The sequence below is a fragment of the Sceloporus occidentalis genome, unplaced genomic scaffold, assembly GCF_023333645.1.
Source record: "Sceloporus occidentalis isolate IW3139 unplaced genomic scaffold, rSceOcc1.0.p SCAF_65, whole genome shotgun sequence".
Taxonomy (NCBI): Eukaryota; Metazoa; Chordata; class Lepidosauria; order Squamata; family Phrynosomatidae; genus Sceloporus; species Sceloporus occidentalis.
Genome location: NW_028317045.1, coordinates 1,556,117 through 1,579,322, shown reverse-complemented (window position 1 = coordinate 1,579,322; position 23,206 = coordinate 1,556,117). Strand labels below are relative to the sequence as shown.

The 23,206-nt window shown below is 42.5% G+C and overlaps 1 protein-coding gene across 1 annotated transcript in view; it reads right to left on the bottom strand.

Annotated features, from left to right (window-relative positions):
• Positions 1–3,598: 3,598 nt before the first annotated feature.
• LOC149286949 (bone morphogenetic protein 3-like) overlaps positions 3,599–23,206 on the bottom strand; it is a 33,727-nt gene continuing 14,119 nt past the window's right edge. Inside the window, exons 2-4 of the mRNA XM_089493591.1 lie at positions 17,800–17,817; positions 7,726–8,588; positions 3,599–3,790 (exon numbers count right to left, since the gene is read on the bottom strand). Coding sequence (XP_089349717.1) covers positions 3,599–3,790; positions 7,726–8,448 — 915 coding nt within the window. The 5' untranslated portion in view covers positions 8,449–8,588; positions 17,800–17,817. The remainder of the gene's footprint in view (positions 3,791–7,725; positions 8,589–17,799; positions 17,818–23,206) is intronic.

The window sequence follows — 23,206 nt, the reverse complement described above, 5'->3', positions numbered from 1 at the left end:
AAGTAAGATCCATTCGATTAATTTTTCCAGGTCTGAGTGTCCAAGTTATGATCTAATTACATTAGAGAAATGTCATTATTTTCTTGTTAAAAACTAGACACTCTGCAACATAACCCTAATACACTAACGAAATATGGCTCCAGAACAGCACATAATGTTAATATTTTAAAATAAAATTATGCCTACCTAAAAGGTAAAGACCAAAAACAAGTTAACCTCATATTTACTTAAATATGCAGTATGCATTAACCCCTTACCCAAATAGAGTCAATGACTCATTATTTTTATCTCAATTTTAAAGTATACTATAATAAATCAATGTTATCATTTATGTTTGCAAAAATAAGAATAACCTTAGATTGTGTGTTACAGCTGGTCGTTCCATCCACGTCTGTAGAATATTATTATTTGAATCTCTCTCAAGGCAAAAAAGGAATGTGACTAAGTCTTACCCTTACAGGTATCCTGAAAATTATTAGGCATTTTTTCATTATGGGATTGGCTTCAGAATGGGTCATTCCCCATGACAACAAGCTGGTATTTGATTGGTAAGCCAGGAAAACTGTAAGGTCGATCATAAATTATTATAATCATATAAAATCAATCTAGATGAGATTTATTAGTAACAACAAAACCGAACTGAAACATACACATCCAGCTATATTATCTTTGATGTATTGTTTCTTTCCCAAAAAAATAAAATTTGTTAGCTAATAAATTATGTATCCTTGCAAACCCTAATTTTTAGAAAATACATGTGCCACAAAATGCAAGCCCTCGGCATACCAGTGGTGCCTTTTTATTAAAACAGATATCCCACCTCCCATCCTACATTTCACATCTTAGTATACTTAATAAACACATGAAATGGTGTCCACAGATTATTATAACTAATAAATACATTTTAGAATTCCATAATTTCTGTACACCAACCACAGCCGCTATATCAGTCACTCAAGAATTTCAATGGTTCTAACAGCTGTTTAGTAGCCAGGCATACTTGGGAATGACAGCTGATTTCTGATTACCTGATTTAACTATACATTTTCCAAGTTACCTGTAAAAGAAATCAGCTCTCAACCAAGTGTTATCCTAGTGAAAGTTATGCTCTTGATCTATAGGCAGATAGACTGGTATTTAGCATCACCAACTTATTACTTAGTAATGTAATATTTAGACACTTTCAAAGCATATACAAATAATTTGGTACAAAAACTCATATGAAGAATACATACATAGTTTATTTTATTGGTTTATTGATCCATAATTGTGCCACTGAAAGTCTTATGTGAAAACAACAATCAGCAACTGCTTAAGCACACACACACACACACACACACACACACACACCCCCTAGCCAAACCCTACTTCTGTGTGTTACTATGTTACTTTTGGGAGCCTGGTAGAAAATAGCTTATGGATACCAGGCAGTGGTCATTTTCACTAGGATAACACTTGGATGAGAGCTGATTTCTTTTACAGGTAACTTGGAAAATGTATAGTTAAAATACATCAGTGTCTTTCCCTACAACCAAAATATAGGTCGATTTGTTCCCCCCAGCATGCATAAAGCATTTAGAGGGGAAACAGTGAATCCAAGCCTATGCTTGTATTCACTAAGCCGGTTTGTAGCAGGCCAAAACTGGACAACCTAGGACCTTGTATGTGATATTGCTATATTGGCTTACATGGCCAATAAAGCCAATACATTTCACAACCCTATCTTTCACCCCCTCCTGACCATTTCTTTCTCTGTTTTGGCCTCAAAACATACAAAGTATTTACTTTGGGACTCCCTTTTATAGGTTTTTTGCTTTCCAACAAGGTCTTGTCCTTAAAGCATGCACTGCAGTAAGGTATGCCTTAGAGTGAGACAATAAAAGGAGTTTCTCCTCCTTTATAACTGTCAATTTCCGTGATGTTTTTATATAGCACTCGTGTGCTAACATACAATCTTTTTGGAACTTTAATATGATCCATACTTCCATGAGGAAATAACGCTTGAAATCGTAATGTCATGCCACATCTACGTTATGCCCGTCCACAACCTGTCACTAGTGTTCACAAACAGCTGGATCTATGCCTTGCCCACATCAGGACTGCCTTATCCAAATCAAGACAGTCAGCAAGCATTCATTACATATTTGATTTCCTTAAGGTACACCTTACTGAGTACAGGCATATCGTTTAATATGATAATAGAAAGTTACGACACTGGATCCCAAATCCAATCTGTCAATGCCTGGCGACAACAAACACGTATTTTAAAAAAATCCCAAAAATCATTATTTTGACAAAGCATTAAATGTCTCCCATAGCATTGTATGCAGACACAGACTACAAGCATGATAAGTCAATCAAACATATTTTAACAGAGAGTAAAATTAATAATTTTCAAAAGCATAATCCAGTTTCACAATTGTAGATGTAATTGATTCACACACTTTATCATTAAAAATGCAATTCTAATTTTCAGCAGACAAAAAGAAAAAAAAATACCTTTGTTGATCAACCAATGACTAGGAACACTTCTTGAAAGCAATAGGAAGTAAATTAGTAATTAACTAATTTAATGCAGAGGACAGTTATTAACTTGATTAAAATACAGCAAAGTCTTTCCAGGTTATCTTAAGTTTCATAGGACGATAAACACATACTTTGTAGATGGTGATTGTTTTTATATATAATACTTCACCTTATTCCTATAAATAAAATGTATAGAATGTATTTTCCACATATAAATCTTTAAAGTTTGTCCAGTATGAAAAATGAGCAGGCAACATGACACCATGACAATACGCCCTACAAATCTTTTTTGAACAGGTAGCTTTTTGAGTGTTTTTATAATAACAAAAATGTTTTTAATATTTAAAAAAAAACATATTTACTGCTTATATACAGCAGTCACTGAAAAAGTGCTAGCCCAAAAAAAACATTTTTCTTTATGTCATGTTCCTGATATAGTTTATGCATATACCTTAATATCCTGTCAAGCCAAATACTCCAGAAGACCCTGAAGACTAGAGGTATCTCATAAGGAATAACCATGAGACTGTGACTAAAACATACAATTGTATATTTTATGGATAAAAATTCCATAGAGCCACTTGGCAGTAGGTGATGATATCACTTGTTCTTCCACATTTAACCTACAGGCTCCAACACTTAAATTAAAATATCTGTAACAGATATTTATGACAATTACTAAGGCGAAGCAATGGAAATGCATCTGCATTTACTGGTATATGAAAAAGATTAGAATAGATTTATTGCCAAGTCATCGGCAAAATTCAGAAGGCACAGGACAGCTATTGGGCATCTTTATTTAACGTTGTCTCCAGTACAAAAATAGTCATGTTTTTGGAAGTTTTCTAGAAGAAGAAAAATAACCACTGAAGAATATTTATTTAAGAGCATATTTTCTTGTAGAGTATAAAGCAGTTGTAACAGATCCAAGTTTATTTTTGGCTAGTAGCGTAGATCCATAATGAGCACTCGTGATTTACATAATTGTAATAGTTTTTTTCCCCAGAAGTACTTTTAACACAGTATATTGAAAGTGCAAATATGGCAATCTTTTGTTAAGTTGCATGAATTGTTATCTGCAGGCACAAGAATCCACTGTCATGTTGGGGTACACCTTCAGAACAACGTTCTTGTTTTCATCGAAAAAGAGAATACTGAGAGAAGACATCTTTTCTGGAACACAGCATGGCTCAGGAATCCCAGGGACCACACCCACCGCACGTACAATACTCTGGATAGTTGCATGGTTTGATGGCTTTAAAGACTGTAAAGGCAAGTAAGAAAACATTGAGAAAAGATTCATGTGGTGTATAGACATGAAAGAAATTGTAACTTTTAATAGCTACGCTACACAGGTACACAAAGGTATATATATATATGCCTTTCAGGGTAGGACAAATGCAAAGTAAGGTACAATTTGGGGGACAAAAACTGGATAAGAATTGGAACGTCACAATTTGCTCATCTGGTCTCTAAACCTGTTATCATACCTACGTACTGTAAAGCACGAGAATACAACATCTGAAGCTTGATACAAGCAGTCCTTTGCAAAAAAAAAATAAACATTTTACTATGAAAAATGTTTTTGTTTCAAATATAATTATGTCCCATCTAGAGCGGTTTAATGTAAAAATTCTTGTAAATGAAATATATTTCAAATTTTTATCATAACTAACTAAATAGGAAAATATGGATTAAATGTATGAAGTTAATCAGCTACTCTTATTGAATAAGCCCTGTTAGGCCAAGTTAGGCCACCTTGCATCACACGGATTTTCACTGATCTGTGAGATCTATACAATTGAATATACCAACAGTGAATGGAGATGTTCTGCTCTCACAAGACTGTCAAGAAGGATTTGTCATCAATGAGAACTTGGCTTTGCTAAACTTATTTCCATGTGGCTTACTATAAACACTATAAAAACAGTGACCCGATTGACAAACCCACAGATGCTGTAGATAAAAAAAATGAACACCACTTCAAGAGAGAAAAAAAAACACTTTACAATTTACTGGATGACCACAACAATTACCTCTGCAATTGGTTTAAACATTTTTTTTTAAAATTTGAATACGCAATGGAGCAATGTGTCTATTCTACAAAATACAATTGTTAAATTAAAATAATCATTTGCAACGTGTTTCTTCTCAAAATACAACTCATTGTTCTACTCAATACATAGAACATAAAAAAAATATCGTAGTTCAGAACTTCGGGGCTATTAAGTCTTCTGACATTGACAATGAAACAAAAGGAAACTGAATTGGTATCTGGGTGAAATGCTAATAAGTGGTTTTACTTGGGAAGGTGTAGGTAAATTTTTTTTATCATTAATACTTTTTTTATCATTAATACTTAATGTCCTATGGCTAATTTTAAAACGTCTTATTTACCAGCATCCAAAAGAATATGGCCTTGGGGTATTATAGCTTATTCACTAAATATTTTTTATCAATGAGCAACTGAGTTTTTCTTTTTTATATAACACCAGTCATAAACCTTATCCAGCCCTTTTAGACGTCGAGGGAGTTCCCAATGACGTCAGGGGAGTTCCCGCTTACGTCGGGGGAGTTCCCGCTGACGGCAACAGGAAACACCCCCATTTAAAAGAACAAAATGGGCGGGGAGCGGGGCGTGTCAAGACCCGCTCCCGCGACCCGGAGGATTCGGGTCTTGACCCCGAGAACAGGAGGAGCAGCGCTCTCCCGGCAATCTCCGGGTCAAACACAGAGAGTTCCCAGGTATGGGAATGACCAGTGATACAAGGAAACAGAAGTTGGTCACTCTTGGCGAAAGCAGATACAAAACCGATGGCAAAAAATAGTAAGTGTTTTAGATATCGATAGTCTGGTCTTTCATGAAAAGATATAGCTAAAATACAAACAAAATACTGGCGGCGTAAAGAATATGAGCACCAGCAGCTGTTTGGTTAGATTACTAGACAGATGAAAGCATAGAGTTGCAGATTAGTGGCTAGGAACACTGAAAGCTCAACAGAAAGTAAACCTAGCATTAGTTGTTTTAGCAGAGGAGGGATGATGGATACACAAAGGCACAAACAGAGGAAGGGAATATTTGACCTTACATCTAGTAATGTGAAACAACTATTACTTTTTTATAATTATGGATCCATTATATACAGTAATCATTATGCTACATTTTAATCACTTTAGCAACAGTTTTTCTCAGAAACTTAAAGAAATATGTCCTTGCCTCTTTTAATGATTAAACTTTATTTACCAGAAAAAGGAATTTGCTATCAATGTCAAGTGGCCATAATGAAATTTTAGGCACCAAGCCCAAGTTGTAAGAGTCCTATGATTTCCACAAGAGACAGGTGGACAAAATTTTGAACTTGGAAAATGCACTAAATCCAGAATTTCTCTCCTTGTAAACTGTAGAATTTAATATTGTTTCTTAAAAACATGTGCAATATCCAATTCCACCCAACCCCATGTCACAAGTAAGAATGTTATTATACCAATAAAAGGGCCATACAAAATGTAGAGTGGAGGACAGGGAACAAAATGCAGGTATCCGAAATTCCCTGTCCTAAACTTGTTTAACATTGATGAAATAGTTAGTGCAATAAACTTAAGATAGGCAGGGGAATAGAAATATATCACTCTGATTGTTCTCCTCAATAAAGGTCACATAGTGATCCGGATCTGAAAACTAATGGGCACTAGGACAGCTTTTTTCAACTTGAATGATTTGTCCAAGTTTTGGCACTCTACCCCCTCTGCTTATGTTATGTGTCAATTTGACAACTGTAGCAGGCTGTTGAGAATTAGTTGCTGACTGTACTTTACTGATATTATTAAGACATACACCGATCAGCCATAACATTATGACCACTGACAGGTGAAGTGAATAACACTGATACTCTTGTTATCATGGCACGTGTCAGCGGGTGGGATATATTCGACAACAAGTGAACATTTCATCCCCAAAGCTGATGTGTTAGAAGCAGCAAAAATGGGCAAGCGTAAAGATCTGAGCGTCAAGGGCCGAATTGTGATGCTAGATGACTGGGTCAGAACATCTCCAAAACTACAGCTCTTGTGGGGTGTTCCCGGTCTGCAGTGATCAGTGCCTATCAAAAGCGGCTCATGGAAGTAAAAGAAGTGAACCGGTGACAGAATCATGGCCGGCCAAGGCTCATTGATCCCACATGGGGGATGAAAGCTGACCCGTGTGGTCAAATTCAACAGACGAGCTACTGTAGCTCAAATTGCTGAAAAAGTTTATGCAGGTTCTGATAGAAAGGTGTCAGAACACACAGTGCATTACAATTTGTTGTGTATGGGGCTGTGTAGCTGCAGACCAATCAGGTTGCCCATGCTGACCCCTGTCCACTGCTGAAAGTGCCTACAATGGGCACGTAAGCATAAGAACTGGCCCATGAAACAATAGAAGAAGGTGGCCGGGTCTAAAGAATCACATTTTCTTTTACATCACATGGATGGCCAGGTGCGTGCGCGTCGCTTACCTAAAGAACACAGGGCACCAGGATATATCCATGGAGGCCCCACCTCGCAATTCACGGGATTTAAAAGATCTGCTGCTAACATCTTGGTGCTAGATACCACAGCACACCTTCAGAGGTCTAGCTAAGCCCATGCCTCGACAGGTCAGGGATGTTTTGGCAGCAGGTGGTCATGATGTTATGGATGATAGGTGTAAGTGGTAGTGTCTTTTTTGCATTCCAGATGCAAAAACTATGTAACTAATTTGCAGCTAATTCTATGATGTACTCTGTTGCGTGTTATTATACATTTAATACCAGAGTTTCAAGTATTGCTTCAAAACCCCACAAGTTGATACCTTAAAAAAGTGAAAAAAAGTAGTTAATTAGTAAAAAAATCTGTAGAAAGTGAATAAATAAAAGGTTAGACATTACAACCAAGAAAAGCATTCATGTTTGGATACTGTACAAGAATTTCCTATACATAAAACACCCCCCCCCCCCAAATCTCACTATTTTAACAACTACACTTACAGACCAAGCATAAAAATATTACTTATTTACAGCTTCAGAGGGCTTCTTAATAAAACAGCTGGGATATTTTATTGATTAAAAAAAAAGCCCTATACAGTTCATAAAAAATGTTCCCCTTTCTGCCCAGCACTGCATGAAAACATATACAGATATAAAAGTCAGTTTAAAAATACTATTAAAATATTAACTGTACCTTTGGCATTGGGAACTGGCATGCACCTGAGCAGTAATAGGCATCAAAGGATTTAGGGGAAATAATCCATTCGCTCCAGCCGATGTCAGCAAAATCTACCTTGAGATAGCGTCGTGCACAGTTCTGTGGTTCATTCCACTGCTTCTTCCTAGCTTTTTTAAGAGTCTGTTCATCAAACTGAAGTGTTTGGCTTTTCTGTCGTCCAGCCTTTCTCAGCTTCTTCTTATTTTTGCCTTTTTCAGACGGTCTTACTTTTTTGTAGGGTTTCTTTTCTTCCCATAATTCTTCATCTTCGTTGTATTGATACTCTGCTCCCGGGAGCTCATTATTTTGTAAGGGCAAAAGAACATCCGTGGATCGTCTTCTTCTGTGCTCCACTAATTCTGCCCTTTGATGTTTACGGGTAAGATGATTTCGTTTGCCATGTAAGCTAGAAACAACACTATCTGGCTCTGAAATAGCCGAGTCATTAGCGTAAACCAAGATGTAGGGTTTTAGACCTAAGATCTGCCTCTGTCTTGGCATATCTGTTGTTATGTTGATTCCAATCAGAAGCTCACCATGGTGCTTTGCATCACGTAGAACAGGAGTGATATCTTTCCATTGCCAAGTGTCCCGGTATAGTGTAGATGCATTGATGAGGAAATGTCCAAGGTTTCTGGTCTGGTTTTCCAATGATGTAAAACTCCACACAGTTAGCTCTAGGGATATCTCTGGTTTCATATGCCCATGTTGAAGGCAAAATAGTGAATGGGGACACTGATGGCTGGTGTTTAACAGATCTCCAAGATAATAATGTAATGTAGCTGAAAGGATGTTTTCTGATGTCGTCAAGGAAGTCAAATTGAAAAGGTGTTGATTTTCTACTTCACCTATAAAAATTACAATATGACATTAGCAAAAAAGATCTATACGTTCAGAGACCGGTAGATTACAAAAAATATTTTAAAAACTGTGCTGGAAAATATTGCATATCAGCATCATTTAAACTGACATAAATGAATTTAGTATTTGATTTTATGGTCCCACTTTAAAAATCCCTAAAACGGAGCATAGTACTTACTAAGATCATAAGAAAAAATCAATGATGTTTAAAAGTTAGAAATCAGTGTTAAAGCTTTGAGAGATGTACAAGTACTTAACCCAATGTGTGATCATTATTAAATTAGATTTTTTTGTTCTTGCGGATAACTCCAAATTGTTATGCAACAATACAAACTGAAATTTGAAACTCTAAGGAATCCATCCATGTATTTACAAGTGCAAAATGTTATTATAAAGGAGACACAGCTATCACATGTATTAACATACAGTGATATATTTAAACAAAAATATTGGAAGGTCAGAGGACTTAGCCCGGAATGCCTGAGTTGATGTGTTCTATCTGTTTATAATCTGCTTATATTTAATACAAAGTGTACTTATATGTATTCTTTTAATAATAAGATTTTTTTGTTAACCTCCTTGGATACAACACCAATACAAAAATGAAGCACATTTTATCAGTATTTCTAACCTCCCTCTACAGGCTGTGACTACACCTACACTTGTGAATGCTACAGTAAAATAGACGCAAACATTAAGCAACACCAGAGGGCTGTAAAAAAAAAAACTGCATGGAAAATATAAATAAGGTTCAGCACATGTATATTTGAGGTCCTCAGATTGACTGGATAGAAACTAGACTTGGGCACCAGGGGGCTCTTCGAGCGTCTTCGTGCTCGTCTTCGGGGAAAAAAAAATCTTCGTATTCCGCGAATATTCGCCCGTTCCTGTCTTCTCTTCGGGCGAATATTCGCGGACATTCTTCGTGCTCGTTTAATCTTCGTTTTCCTCCTGGTTGCCTAGCAGGGGTTAATACGGGGTTAATAACACATCACAGCAGCAGCAGCTGCCGTGAAGGTACGTGTGTGCAGCTCTATTGGTCGTTTCGGCAGGGGGCTGGTCTGGCATCAACGAGTGATTTGCAGAACTGCAGAATGCACTTCATTCGTTGATGGCAGGCGAGCCCCCTGCCGAAACGACCAATAGAGTTGCACACACATACCGAGGTGTACTGTCCATAGATGTTTAATAAAAGAATAGGGAATATTTTACATTTTTAAATTGATTTTGGACCACTTTACATGCCTAACATTTGCTACCTATTTACAATGGCATACTTTGCAACAACCCAACTTACTTATTGGACAGGACTGGAAAATAGCAGGACTGTCCACCAAAATCTTGGGTGTGTTGGCAGGTATGCTGATGGAAAAATGTTGGACAAGAACTAAAAAATAGCTTAGGGTTAATGTACGGTTATGTTTAAGATTAGTAGCAGTGCACTGGTTTGGTTAAAGATGGATTATGTCTAAATAATAATAATTTAATTTTAATGTTTTTTTTTAAAAAAAAATAGGGGTTTATTTAAATGTATTTTAAAGTTAGATTTATTATTTAGTACTTGATTATATTTATTAAATGTTTATAGTAGCGTTACCTACCGAGCTATAACTACCTATGTGTATTTGCATTTTGCATACCTAGTTTAGCTAAATTAGATGGGACAGGACTGGAAAAATGCAGGACTGTCCCTGAAAAAGTTGGGTCTGTTGGCAGGTATGTGGATGGAAAAATGTTATAGGGTGAAGTGTGAGTTATAGTGTTAATGTAATGCTATTAGTGAGTGAAGGCCAGGGCAAATAACAAGGAAAAGGTCCTTGTGTTTTGTGCATTGTAAGTGTGTGTGTATGTGTGTTATGTGTGATGTCACTGTGTGTTATATGTGTTATATGTGTTATTGTGTGTGTTATGTTTGGTTGGTTGTGTATCAGAAGGAAAATAATGAAATGGAAAAGGAAATGGGAAAGGCAAATGAGTGGGCAATTGGCGACCCGCTCACCTGTTTCACCCCAGGGCAAAGCACCCAAACACTGTCAGTCTTAGACGTTTGGCAGCAGACTTCCAGAGCTCAGACACAAGGCCCTAGCGTAAGCTGGCCACTCCGGCGGAGGTAGCAGGCGTTGCCACACCGCAAACAGAGGCAGCCAGGGGGGAGAAACTGCCCTTACCATTAGGGACATTTTGGGCATGACTCTAGCCAGGAAGCGAACTGGCAGAGAAGAGATGCTGGCACCACCACCAGCAGCAGCATTGAAAAGGCGAATGAGTGGGCAATTGGCGACCCACTCACCTGTTTCACCCCAGGGCAAAGCACCCAAACACTGTCAGTCTTAGACGTTTGGCAGCAGACTTCCAGAGCTCAGACACAAGGCCCTAGCGTAAGCTGGCCACTCCGGCGGAGGTAGCAGGCGTTGCCACACCGCAGACAGAGGCAGCCAGGGGGGAGAAACTGCCCTTACAATTAGGGACATTTTGGGCATGACTCTAGCCAGGAAGCGAACTGGCAGAGAAGAGATGCTGGCACCACCACCACCACCACCACCACCAGCAGCATTGAAAAATTGGAAAGGCGAATGAGAGGGCAATTGGCGACCCGCTCACCTGTTTCACCCCAGGGCAAAGCACCCAAACACTGTCAGTCTTAGACGTTTGGCAGCAGACTTCCAGAGCTCAGACACAAGGCCCTAGCGTAAGCTGGCCACTCCGGCGGAGGTAGCAGGCGTTGCCACACCGCAGACAGAGGCAGCCAGGGGGGAGAAACTGCCCTTACAATTAGGGACATTTGAGGCATGACACTAGCCAGGAAGCGAACTGGCAGAGAAGAGATGCTGGCACCACCACCAGCAGCAGCATTGAAAAGGCGAATGAGTGGGCAATTGGCGACCCACTCACCTGTTTCACCCCAGGGCAAAGCACCCAAACACTGTCAGTCTTAGACGTTTGGCAGCAGACTTCCAGAGCTCAGACACAAGGCCCTAGCGTAAGCTGGCCACTCCGGCGGAGGTAGCAGGCGTTGCCACACCGCAAACAGAGGCAGCCAGGGGGGAGAAACTGCCCTTACCATTAGGGACATTTTGGGCATGACTCTAGCCAGGAAGCGAACTGGCAGAGAAGAGATGCTGGCACCACCACCAGCAGCAGCATTGAAAAGGCGAATGAGTGGGCAATTGGCGACCCACTCACCTGTTTCACCCCAGGGCAAAGCACCCAAACACTGTCAGTCTTAGACGTTTGGCAGCAGACTTCCAGAGCTCAGACACAAGGCCCTAGCGTAAGCTGGCCACTCCGGCGGAGGTAGCAGGCGTTGCCACACCGCAGACAGAGGCAGCCAGGGGGGAGAAACTGCCCTTACAATTAGGGACATTTTGGGCATGACTCTAGCCAGGAAGCGAACTGGCAGAGAAGAGATGCTGGCACCACCACCACCACCACCACCACCACCACCAGCAGCATTGAAAAATTGGAAAGGCGAATGAGAGGGCAATTGGCGACCCGCTCACCTGTTTCACCCCAGGGCAAAGCACCCAAACACTGTCAGTCTTAGACGTTTGGCAGCAGACTTCCAGAGCTCAGACACAAGGCCCTAGCGTAAGCTGGCCACTCCGGCGGAGGTAGCAGGCGTTGCCACACCGCAGACAGAGGCAGCCAGGGAGGAGAAACTGCCCTTACAATTAGGGACATTTTGGGCATGACTCTAGCCAGGAAGCGAACTGGCAGAGAAGAGATGCTGGCACCACCACCACCACCACCACCACCACCAGCAGCATTGAAAAATTGGAAAGGCGAATGAGAGGGCAATTGGCGACCCGCTCACCTGTTTCACCCCAGGGCAAAGCACCCAAACACTGTCAGTCTTAGACGTTTGGCAGCAGACTTCCAGAGCTCAGACACAAGGCCCTAGCGTAAGCTGGCCACTCCGGCGGAGGTAGCAGGCGTTGCCACACCGCAAACAGACGCAGCCAGAGGGGAGAAACTGCCCTTACCACTAGGGACATTTTGGGCATGACTCTAGCCAGGAAGCGAACTGGCAGAGAAGAGATGCTGGCACCACCACCACCACCAGCAGCAGCATTGAAAAATGGGAAAGGCGAATGAGTGGGCAATTGGCGACCCACTCACCTGTTTCACCCCAGGGCAAAGCACCCAAACACTGTCAGTCTTAAACGTTTGGCAGCAGACTTCCAGAGCTCAGACACAAGGCCCTAGCGTAAGCTGGCCACTCCGGCGGAGGTAGCAGGCGTTGCCACACCGCAGACAGAGGCAGCCAGGGGGGAGAAACTGCCCTTACCATTAGGGACATTTGATTCATGACACTAGCCAGGAAGCGAACTGGCATCGAAGAGACACTGGCACCACCACCAGCAGCAGCAGCAGAATTGGGAAAGGCGAATGAGTGGGCAATTGGCGACCCACTCACCTGTTTCACCCCAGGGCAAAGCACCCAAACACTGTCAGTCTTAGACGTTTGGCAGCAGACTTCCAGAGCTCAGACACAAGGCCCTAGCGTAAGCTGGCCACTCCGGCGGAGGTAGCAGGCGTTGCCACACCGCAGACAGAGGCAGCCAGGGGGGAGAAACTGCCCTTACCATTAGGGACATTTGATTCATGACACTAGCCAGGAAGCGAACTGGCATCGAAGAGACACTGGCACCACCACCAGCAGCAGCAGCAGAATTGGGAAAGGCGAATGAGTGGGCAATTGGCGACCCACTCACCTGTTTCACCCCAGGGCAAAGCACCCAAACACTGTCAGTCTTAGACGTTTGGCAGCAGACTTCCAGAGCTCAGACACAAGGCCCTAGCGTAAGCTGGCCACTCCGGCGGAGGTAGCAGGCGTTGCCACACCGCAAACAGACGCAGCCAGAGGGGAGAAACTGCCCTTACCACTAGGGACATTTTGGGCATGACTCTAGCCAGGAAGCGAACTGGCAGAGAAGAGATGCTGGCACCACCACCACCACCAGCAGCAGCATTGAAAAATGGGAAAGGCGAATGAGTGGGCAATTGGCGACCCACTCACCTGTTTCACCCCAGGGCAAAGCACCCAAACACTGTCAGTCTTAGACGTTTGGCAGCAGACTTCCAGAGCTCAGACACTAGGCCCTAGCGTAAGCTGGCCACTCCGGCGGAGGTAGCAGGCGTTGCCACACCGCAGACAGAGGCAGCCAGGGGGGAGAAACTGCCCTTACCATTAGGGACATTTGATTCATGACACTAGCCAGGAAGCGAACTGGCATCGAAGAGACACTGGCACCACCACCAGCAGCAGCAGCAGCAGAATTGGGAAAGGCGAATGAGTGGGCAATAGGCGACCCACTCACCTGTTTCACCCCAGAGCAAAGCATCCAAACACTGTCAGTCCTTGGCGTTTGGGAGCGGACTTCCAGAGCTCAGACACAAGGCCCTAGCGTAAGCTGGCTACATTGGCGGAGGTAGCAGGCGTTGCCACACCGCAGCAAGTGCAACCAGGGGGGAGAAACTGCCCTTACCATAAGGGACATTTGAGGCATGACACTAGCCAGGAAGCGAACTGGCAGAGAAGAGACACTGGCACCACCACCAGCAGCAGCAGCATTGGAAAAGGCGAATGAGTGGGCAATTGACGACCCGCTCACCTGTTTCACCCCAGGGCAAAGCATCCAAGCACTGTCAGTCCTTGGCGTTTGGGAGCAGACCTACAGAACTCAGACACAAGGCCCTAGCGTAAGCTGGCTACACCGGCGGAGGTAGCAGGCGTTGCCACACCGCAGCAAGTGCAACCAGGGGGGAGAAACTACCCTTACCATCAGGGACATTCAAGGCATGACACTAGCCAGGAAGCGAACTGGCATTGAAGAGAGACACTGGCACCACCACCAGCAGCAGCAGAATTGGGAAAGGCGAATGAGTGGGCAATTGACGACCCGCTCACCTGTTTCACCCCAGGGCAAAGCATCCAAGCACTGTCAGTCCTTGGCGTTTGGGAGCAGACCTACAGAACTCAGACACAAGGCCCTAGCATAAGCTAGCTACACCGGCGGAGGTAGCAGGCGTTGCCACACCGCAGCAAGTGCAACCAGGGGGGAGAAACTACCCTTTCCATTAGGGACATCTGAGGCATGATTTCAGCCAGGAAGCGAACTGGCAAAAGATACTGGCACCACCACCAGCAGCAGCGTTGGAAACGGAAAAAGGTGAATGAGTGGGCAATTGACGACCCACTCACCTGTTTCACCCCAGGGCAAAGCATCCAAAGACTGTCAGTCCTAGGCGTTTGGGAGCGGACTTACAGAGCTCAGACACTAGGCCCTAGCGTAAATTGGCTACACCAGCGGAGGTAGCAGGCATTGCCACACCGCAGCAAGTGCAACCAGGGGGAGAAACTACCTTAAACATTAGAGAGAAAAAATTTAACTTTCCAAGCTAAGAGCTGGGTAACCCAATTTGGGCAGATTGAATTTAAGAAAGGCAATCTGCTCCATCAGATGAGGTGCCATGCGTGAGCGCTGTGGACTCAGTATGTTTCCAGTCATAGAAAACACGCGCTCACTTTGAACAGTGGTTGGCGGACATGATAGAAGCTGCTGCGCAACCCATGAGAGTGCAGGCCACACACTCTTCTTTTCATCCCAGTAGCTAAGAGGATCAACATTAGGAGCAGAAGGAACTTCACAGAGGTAAAGTTTGACCATTTCAGCAGCACTACTCTCCTTTCTGCTGCTAGCTCTGTCAGATGGTCCAACTATACTGCCAAGTGCCTCTTCCCAAAACGCAGCTGCTCCACTCAGCTGTGTTGTGCTGCTTGTGGCACTGCTGCTGATGCTGCTGCTAGGGGTAGCAGACCACATCATCTCTTCCTCCTCCTGCACCTCACCCTCCTCGGACAGCATTCCCATTTTACGCTGCCAGTCACGCACCTTGTTGACCAATTGCTCCCGGTAGCTACTGAGAACATTGAATTTCAAAGCTAGCTTTCCCTTAATTCTTGGATCACAAAGGCACGCTAGCATCATTTCGGGACTCTCTTCCATTCGCTTGCGAAGGTGTACTTTTAGCAGATCCTTCAGCTTCCTGACTATGGCTGCTACGTCAGGATGTAGAGTGCCACCTTGAACAGCCTCACGGTTTCCAAGGAACACATCCATCTTGCTGCCTAGATGGGAGAACACTGGGATTACCTGGGCCAGACTGGCAGTGTTTGAGCTTAAATTTTCTGTGGCATCCCTGAATGGTTTAAGGACTGCCACTAGCTGGGCGATCACTGTCCAATCCTCCCTATTCAATGGAGAGGTAATCCCAATATTGTGCTCTGAGGCAAGATTATGGATTGCCCTCTGCTGCTCCAAAATCCTCTCTAGCATGTCTAACGTGGAGTTCCACCGTGTACTGACATCCTGACGTAGGCAGTGTACGGGAAGACCTGACCTCTCTTGCTCTTCCCTCAAAAGTTGGCTAGCCTTAACACTATGGTGAAAGTGCCCAGCGATCTTTCTGCAGCGGGACAGAACTACTGCTGCCACATTAGTTCCTTCTGACATTGCTGCCTTCACTACAAGATGGATGATGTGGGCTGCACAGCGCACACCAACAATATGACCATCTCGCAGCGCTTTCACCATATTGGCACCTCCGTCAGTTACCACAAAACCAACTTCAACATTGGTGCCCGCCTCTGCTCCCACCCAAAGGCTAAACATTTTCCTAATCGCATGCAGAATATTTTGGGAAGTGTGCTTTTCATCCATCACTTCTGCATGGAGAAGGAATGATCGGTAGCCTGCTGCAGCAACTTCCTTAGACACACCGGGCTGCCACCAGTGTGCTGTCAAAGAAAGAAAGGCATGCTGGGCGCTAGGTGCACTCCACAAATCTGTAGTGAAATGAACACACTGACCAGCAGCCTTGGAAAGCTCCTCTTTCACTGCTGCAACACAGGACCGATACAGCGAGGGGACAATGTTCCTGCTGAAAGTGGAACGTGACGGAACTGTGTATTGTGGAGCCACAGCCGCCATCAATTGTTTGAAAGGCTCCCCTTCAATCATGGAGAAGGATGCCCCTCCAACAGCAATGAACTGACCAATAAGTCGCGTTACTTTATTGGCCTGCTGTTTGGGCATCGTTCTCTTGGAGTGGAATGCCCCAAATTCTTCCAGGGTGGGCTGGGCATGCAGTGCTCCAACCTGCCTTGGTCTCTGGCTGCCAGCACTAGTTGCTGCTGCTGCTGCTGCTATTGGCTCAGAAGAAGAAGCTGTTGGGGTTTTTCCACGGCCACCAGCTATGCTGCCTGCACTAAGTTTTACCTCTGCATCTTTCCCCAATAGCACAGCGTTGTGTTGAGTGCTGAGGTGATGCTTCATGCTAGCACTGGTAAAATGGCCAGACACTTTCCCTCTGCTTATTAGCTTCCCACAATGTTTGCACTTTCCATAGCGCCCTTCTTCAACATTTTCAAAGTGCTCCCAAATTGGGGCGCGCATAGCCTTGGAGTGTGCCTTGGGTGCTGCTCTTACTGCTCGGGGTGGATGAACAGAGGCAGAACTAGTGGTGGTGGGACTGGTGGTAACAGTACTGGCCATAGTGGGACTGCTAATTGCTTTAGATTTGCTAGGTTTTGCTGCTGCTGCTGGTGGTGGTGATGGTGATGATCGTAGCGGAGAAGGTGGAGGCTCAGGGGAAAATTGTGCACTAGTCATTTGGACACTGCTCCCTGAGGAATCTGATTCCTGACCACTCATCTCCTCTACTTCCTCTGGCTCATAGTCTAGCTCTTCATTAGCCAGATCGAATGGAATTCCTGCTAGGCTGGAGCTAAGACTGATATCGTCGTGAGACTCGTGACTAGTAGTAGTGCGAGCAGGAAGAATAGACTCTGCACTTGGCCTCTCAGTCTCAGGCTCCTCTGCTACCTCGCTAGGTGGAGTTCCACTATGTGTAGCCCTCTCTCTAACTGTCTTTACAAAAATTTTGTAAGGACTTGGTGGCTTGCTAGAGGTACTAGGAGGACATGGCGTGGCGGTACCAGTGGGAACAGTAGGCGCAGCACTAGTGGTGGTAGAGGCGGGGGTGGTGGTGGTGGTGGTTTTCCCTACAAAGGAATGAGATCGCTTTGGTTTGGGACCCCTCTGAGTCTTGCTGCTAATTTGGCTCTGCTTGGTACCTTGCATGCTGCTGGTGGATGGGGAAGATGCTGCTTGGGGCAAAAGGCACTTCTTTTTAGTCACTGGGCTGGTACTACTTGTGCTACCCTTTAACTTTGAACGTGCTTCTGGTGCTTTAGGCTTTCCGTAAAAAACCATAGAGCTTGTGGGCCTAGCCGCACTACTACTGCCTGCTTTTGGTGCCTTTCCTTTACTTGATGATCCTTCAAGCAATGCTTCCCCAAATGATAAGCGAGAGCTTGGCCTACTTGGCCGACTAGACTGACGCAAAGGCTGCATCTTAGAGCTGGTGGTGGTGCTGGTGGTGGTGCTGGTGGTGGTGGTGGTGGTGGTAGATGGAGCTTGTCCCTCCTTAGTCCCAAAAGGAGGATCCATTTCAAATTTTGTGTTGTGTGTGTAGTGTAGTGTAGTGTAGTGTAGTGTAGTGTTTAAAAAACTATAAAAAAAAAAATAAAAAAATAAAAATAAAAAAAAGGAAAAACGAATTAAAGACAAAAAAATTTAGAGGAAGTTCTCTTCAGTGCTACTGCTTAAAAAGTAAAACTATGCACTACTGCACTGTGCTGTGTGCAATCTGCCAAAATCCTAAAGTTATTGAAATTATTAACTCAAGATTAACTATTTAATAACTAGCAGCATTTTATTTTTAATTTGAATTTACACGGGCCTAAGAGCTTAGCCTACCACTATGCTAGCCTAAAGCTATATTTCCTTACTATAAGTCTACCTCTAGGCAGACGCTCTCAAACCCACTAAGCTAAAGTGAGGTTAAATCAGATTCAGTATATGATTTATTAATTAATATTAAGTTATATAATATTAATAGATTAGAACTAATTTACTTATATATTATGTATTATAGATAGAAGAATATAGATTATGAATTAGAATTTAGAATTAGAATTACTTATATTATAGATTATGAATTAGAATATTATTATTTATAATATATTATAGATTAAGATTAAAGAAGATTAGAATTATTTTAGTACTACAGCTAGTAGCTTGAAGCTTTGCTTAGTACAGCTCGTCACAGTCAATTTTTCTTGAAAAGAATTAGAAATAAAATAAAATGTCACAGCAAAACGGTTATCTTCACTGCTTGCTGCACTCACTAGCCCAACAAGTTCACTTCACTGATGGACTGAGGTGAGCAAAACACTAAGGGTACTTTTAATAAAATTGAAATAAAATGTAAAATAAATGAGAAAATCTTTGCAAAAAACAGTTAACGTCACTGCTTGCTGATCAAAAAAAAACACAGCACTTATGCGGCTGCACTCACTAGCCCAACAAGTTCACTTCACTGATGGACTGAGGTGAGCAAAACAAATGAAATAAAATGAAAGATTAATTAAGAAAAATTGACTTGGTCTCTTACTGTTGCTAAAACAAAGCACAAACTATAGAGCTGCAGCACCAGTACTAATAAGATTAGCTGAACTATACGCTAGTAGTAATTAATTAATATTATTACTTTTATTTATAGCTAATTTAATTAACTATTAAGATAAGAAAGAATTAGAGAATTATTGATATTACTGATTTTAGATTAGACACTAGTAGATGTTCTGAATGTCTACAGTACACTCTACACTAGTATACTATTACTAACTATAACTGACAAATATATATATAATTTTATAATGAATTCAATTATTAATTATATTAATATTACTGATTTTAAATTAGACACTAGTAGATGAATGTCTACAGTACACTCTACACTAGTATACTATAGTATATATATATATATGACTGACAAATATATATATATATATATATATAATATTATAATGAACTATTAAATTATAGATTCTATTAAATTGTAATTTATAAATTCTATTTAATTTATTTAAGCAGGACAGGCAATAGGCACTAGTGCCAGCCCAGGGCAAGGGCACCCCAGTGCCACTGAGGCACTGGGTGCACTGTCAACTCAACAGCACTTACACTAAAGTTGATGACAAATTAATTTTAAAAAAATTAAATTAATCAAATTATTATTATTAAATATATTAATTAAGTAGCACTGAAGTGAGGATGAAGTACACAGTGAGAAATGGCAGGCTAAGGCTTACCAGTCTCACACAGAACAGAACAATCTCTCTCTGTAACGCTCGGATGCAGCACAGCAGTGTTGCCAAAGCAGTCACAGCGAAAAATGAATGGATCTCTCAGGCAAGCTCTGGTCTTATAAAGGCGCCTTCAGAATTCAAAAAACAGCAGCACAGGCATTGGACGAGACCCTTAGCGTTACGTCACAAGAGTGAGCTGATTGGACAGACGAGGATCAGCTCACTCCTGTTTGAAATTTTGGCGGTTGCGCGGCAAAAACGAAGACGATCACGAAGAATCTTCGATTCTTCGTGATTGTGAGTCTTCGTCTTCGCCTACGGTTTGCCGGCACTGTATTCTGTTCTACGTTCCTTCGGAACGAACAAAAAAACGGCCTCTTCGTGCTCGTTTTCATGTTCGCCCGAAGACGAATGCACAAGTCTAATAGAAACCAAAGAATGTGAAATTCAGTCTCTCGTTTACATTCACAAAGCCTACATACCCTCACAACTGTAATTTTAAAGATATATTTAAAAAAATCTTGTGAATTAATATATCAGTTTTAGCTTCAATATGTTGCAAGGCGGTAACATGTTCCCCTCTTGCTTCACACCATATCCAATGATTTCTAGACAAATGGGCATTATTAAACTGTCAAATAAAAAAATATTACTTGAGACAAATGTTTTTTTGGTTTTTAGAAAACAGGCACCAAATTTTCATCTTTTAATGATAACTCCATTTCTACTGCCTTTGTATGTGCAAATACATATCCACACTATGTTACTCCACTCCCTGGCACCACTAATCCTAGTCTCACCTCGACACTCTAACACCATACACTGATACACAAACTAACATGCAGTAACACACATATAGTATGTGCTGACCCCAAATACTAACACACACACACTCATGTAAACACCGTACACTAGCCTACACACATGCTGACACGCTCATGCCAACATCATACACTCACACACATATGCCGACTCCATATACTCACACGCATGCTAATATTCTACACATACACAATCTAATACCATACAATAACACACACCCTTTCTAACACCATACATGTACACACCTCTCCATCCAACCTGACACATGCCTGCTTACCTCCTACTACAGAAGGGTCACATAATGTGAGTTATATGAGACCCCTGAGACCGGAGAAGCTGTTCAAAACACTTTCAAAATACATTATGTGAATAAACTAGGATCACAATATCATTGGTTCCAATCTTTAAGTAACAAAAGCCTCAGTTACTTCATAATTTTTTTATTCCTAGTACCACATTGAAATATATTTTCAAAAATGTTGAGCTGTATTTCAGCTGTATATTAGCCATTTGTATGTGTTCTAATTGTGTCATTTTACCCTGATCTAGTAGACAGACAAACACTATTTATGAGGGGAGAGCTGGAACCTGTTGCCACAGGGTGCAGACAAAAGCAAGTGGCCCCATTGGCATCTTGCGCCTCCCCCTCGGTAACATACAGAAATACATACACACTCAGTCTACAAATATGCATAAACTAACACACACATTTACACACTAATGTTAACACATACAGATTTACAAATAAAAGCTCATGCTAATACTGCCACACATGCTAACATGCACACTTACATATACCGTATTGGCTCGAATATATATTCGGGGTCTAGTGCCAGACACCCGGGACATCTAGTCCCGGGCGCCGGGCAGGCAGCGGGGTTAGGATACAGATCCCCCGCAGCGGTGCAGGGGACCCGTATCCTACTCTCCGATACGCTCAGTCAGCCTCCCCTGCCAGCACTTTCCACTGGGGGGGTGCTGGCACGGGAGGTTGTCTAAGCGCATCGTGCGGACGGTCACCGGCTGAGGTTGTTTACCAGCATCGCCGCAGCCGGTGACCGTCCGCACGATGCGTTTTACCTCTGCCCCCAAGACTTACCAGAGCAGACTCCCGGGTGTCTTGCGGGGCCGGCGGGGGACATCTACGCAATACAACTTCCGGTGTCGGCACATCCGCTGAGTGGGGGGGAGGAGGAGGACAGTGGCAGCATATCTCGGGGGGAGAAGGACAGTGGCAGCATATCTCGGGGGGGAGAAGGACAGTGGCAGCATATCTCGGGGGGGAGGACAGTGGCAGCATATCTCGGGGAGGAGTGGCAGCATATCTCGGGTGGGGGGAGACAGAGTGGCCGCATGTTTTTTTGGTGCTTTTTTAAAGAAAGAAACTTTTTCTTTAAAAAAGCGCCAAACTTTTAGGGTGCGGCCTATATACCGGGGCGGCCTAAATCCGAGCCAATACGGTAACACCAATGCTAACACACACATATACACATACACACCCATACTAACACACACTCATCCTAACACACACTTACACACACCTGTGCTAATACACACACTTACATACTTATGCTAACACACACATATGCTCATAAAACTAAACATGCACACTCACACTAACACACACTTACGCATACGCACTCATGCCGACACAAACACTTACACACTCATGTGTGATTAAGATTGGGTCATTCTATTGTTTCCAATGCTTTTGAAACCTTTATTTTTAATTTGCTAATTGGTGGCATTTCTCTTAAAATCAAAACATATTTCAAAAAAGTGTTTTGTTTAGTATATTAGTCTTTTATTACTTTTTAATTAATAATGTTAAGACCACATGATACAAAAAATTGTCCATTCTTTAAAAACCAAAAACACTATTGTAGTGGTGGCGGATAGAAAAAATGCTCCTTACAAGATTAGGCTCTGGATCTGCCGATGTGACCTCCAGTCCTACTGCTGCGGCACAGACTTGCAGGTCTGTGTGCGTCTGCTGCGGAGCACTGAGCTTAGTCTTTTTGCCAAGTCTGTGCTGACGCTGCAGAGCAACAAGAGCTGAGTGCCCTGGGTAACACAGCATGTACTTCAAGTGCATTGCTAGCTAGATGGACTCAGGAATGGGGTACTAGATTATCAGGGAGTAAGCAAATCTTGGGGGTTCAGAGCGGGAGGCAAAATGCAAGGTTAAAGCAGGGAAATCTATTCTTCAAAACATTACATTTTTTTGTAGGCCATGTTCCAGCTCTCTTTTTGACAGTTTTCATAACTGCTCCTTATTGTTCTGCCTGTTGTAAACAATGCAATGACTCATTGTTTATCACCCAGCCCGACTAGTTAAAATTCTAGGTAGGAAGGTAGCATTACCATAAAAAATCAGCCACAGTGCAGTGACTGTGGAGAGAAGGTCAGCCAAAACAATACATGACTGACAACTATGGTTTTACTAAGGTCTGCATATAAACAAGTTTTATTGGAACAAATTAGGTTTCTGTCAATGCTAACCTATATTATATACCGTATTTGCTTGATTATAAGACAAGTTTTTTCCAGATATGA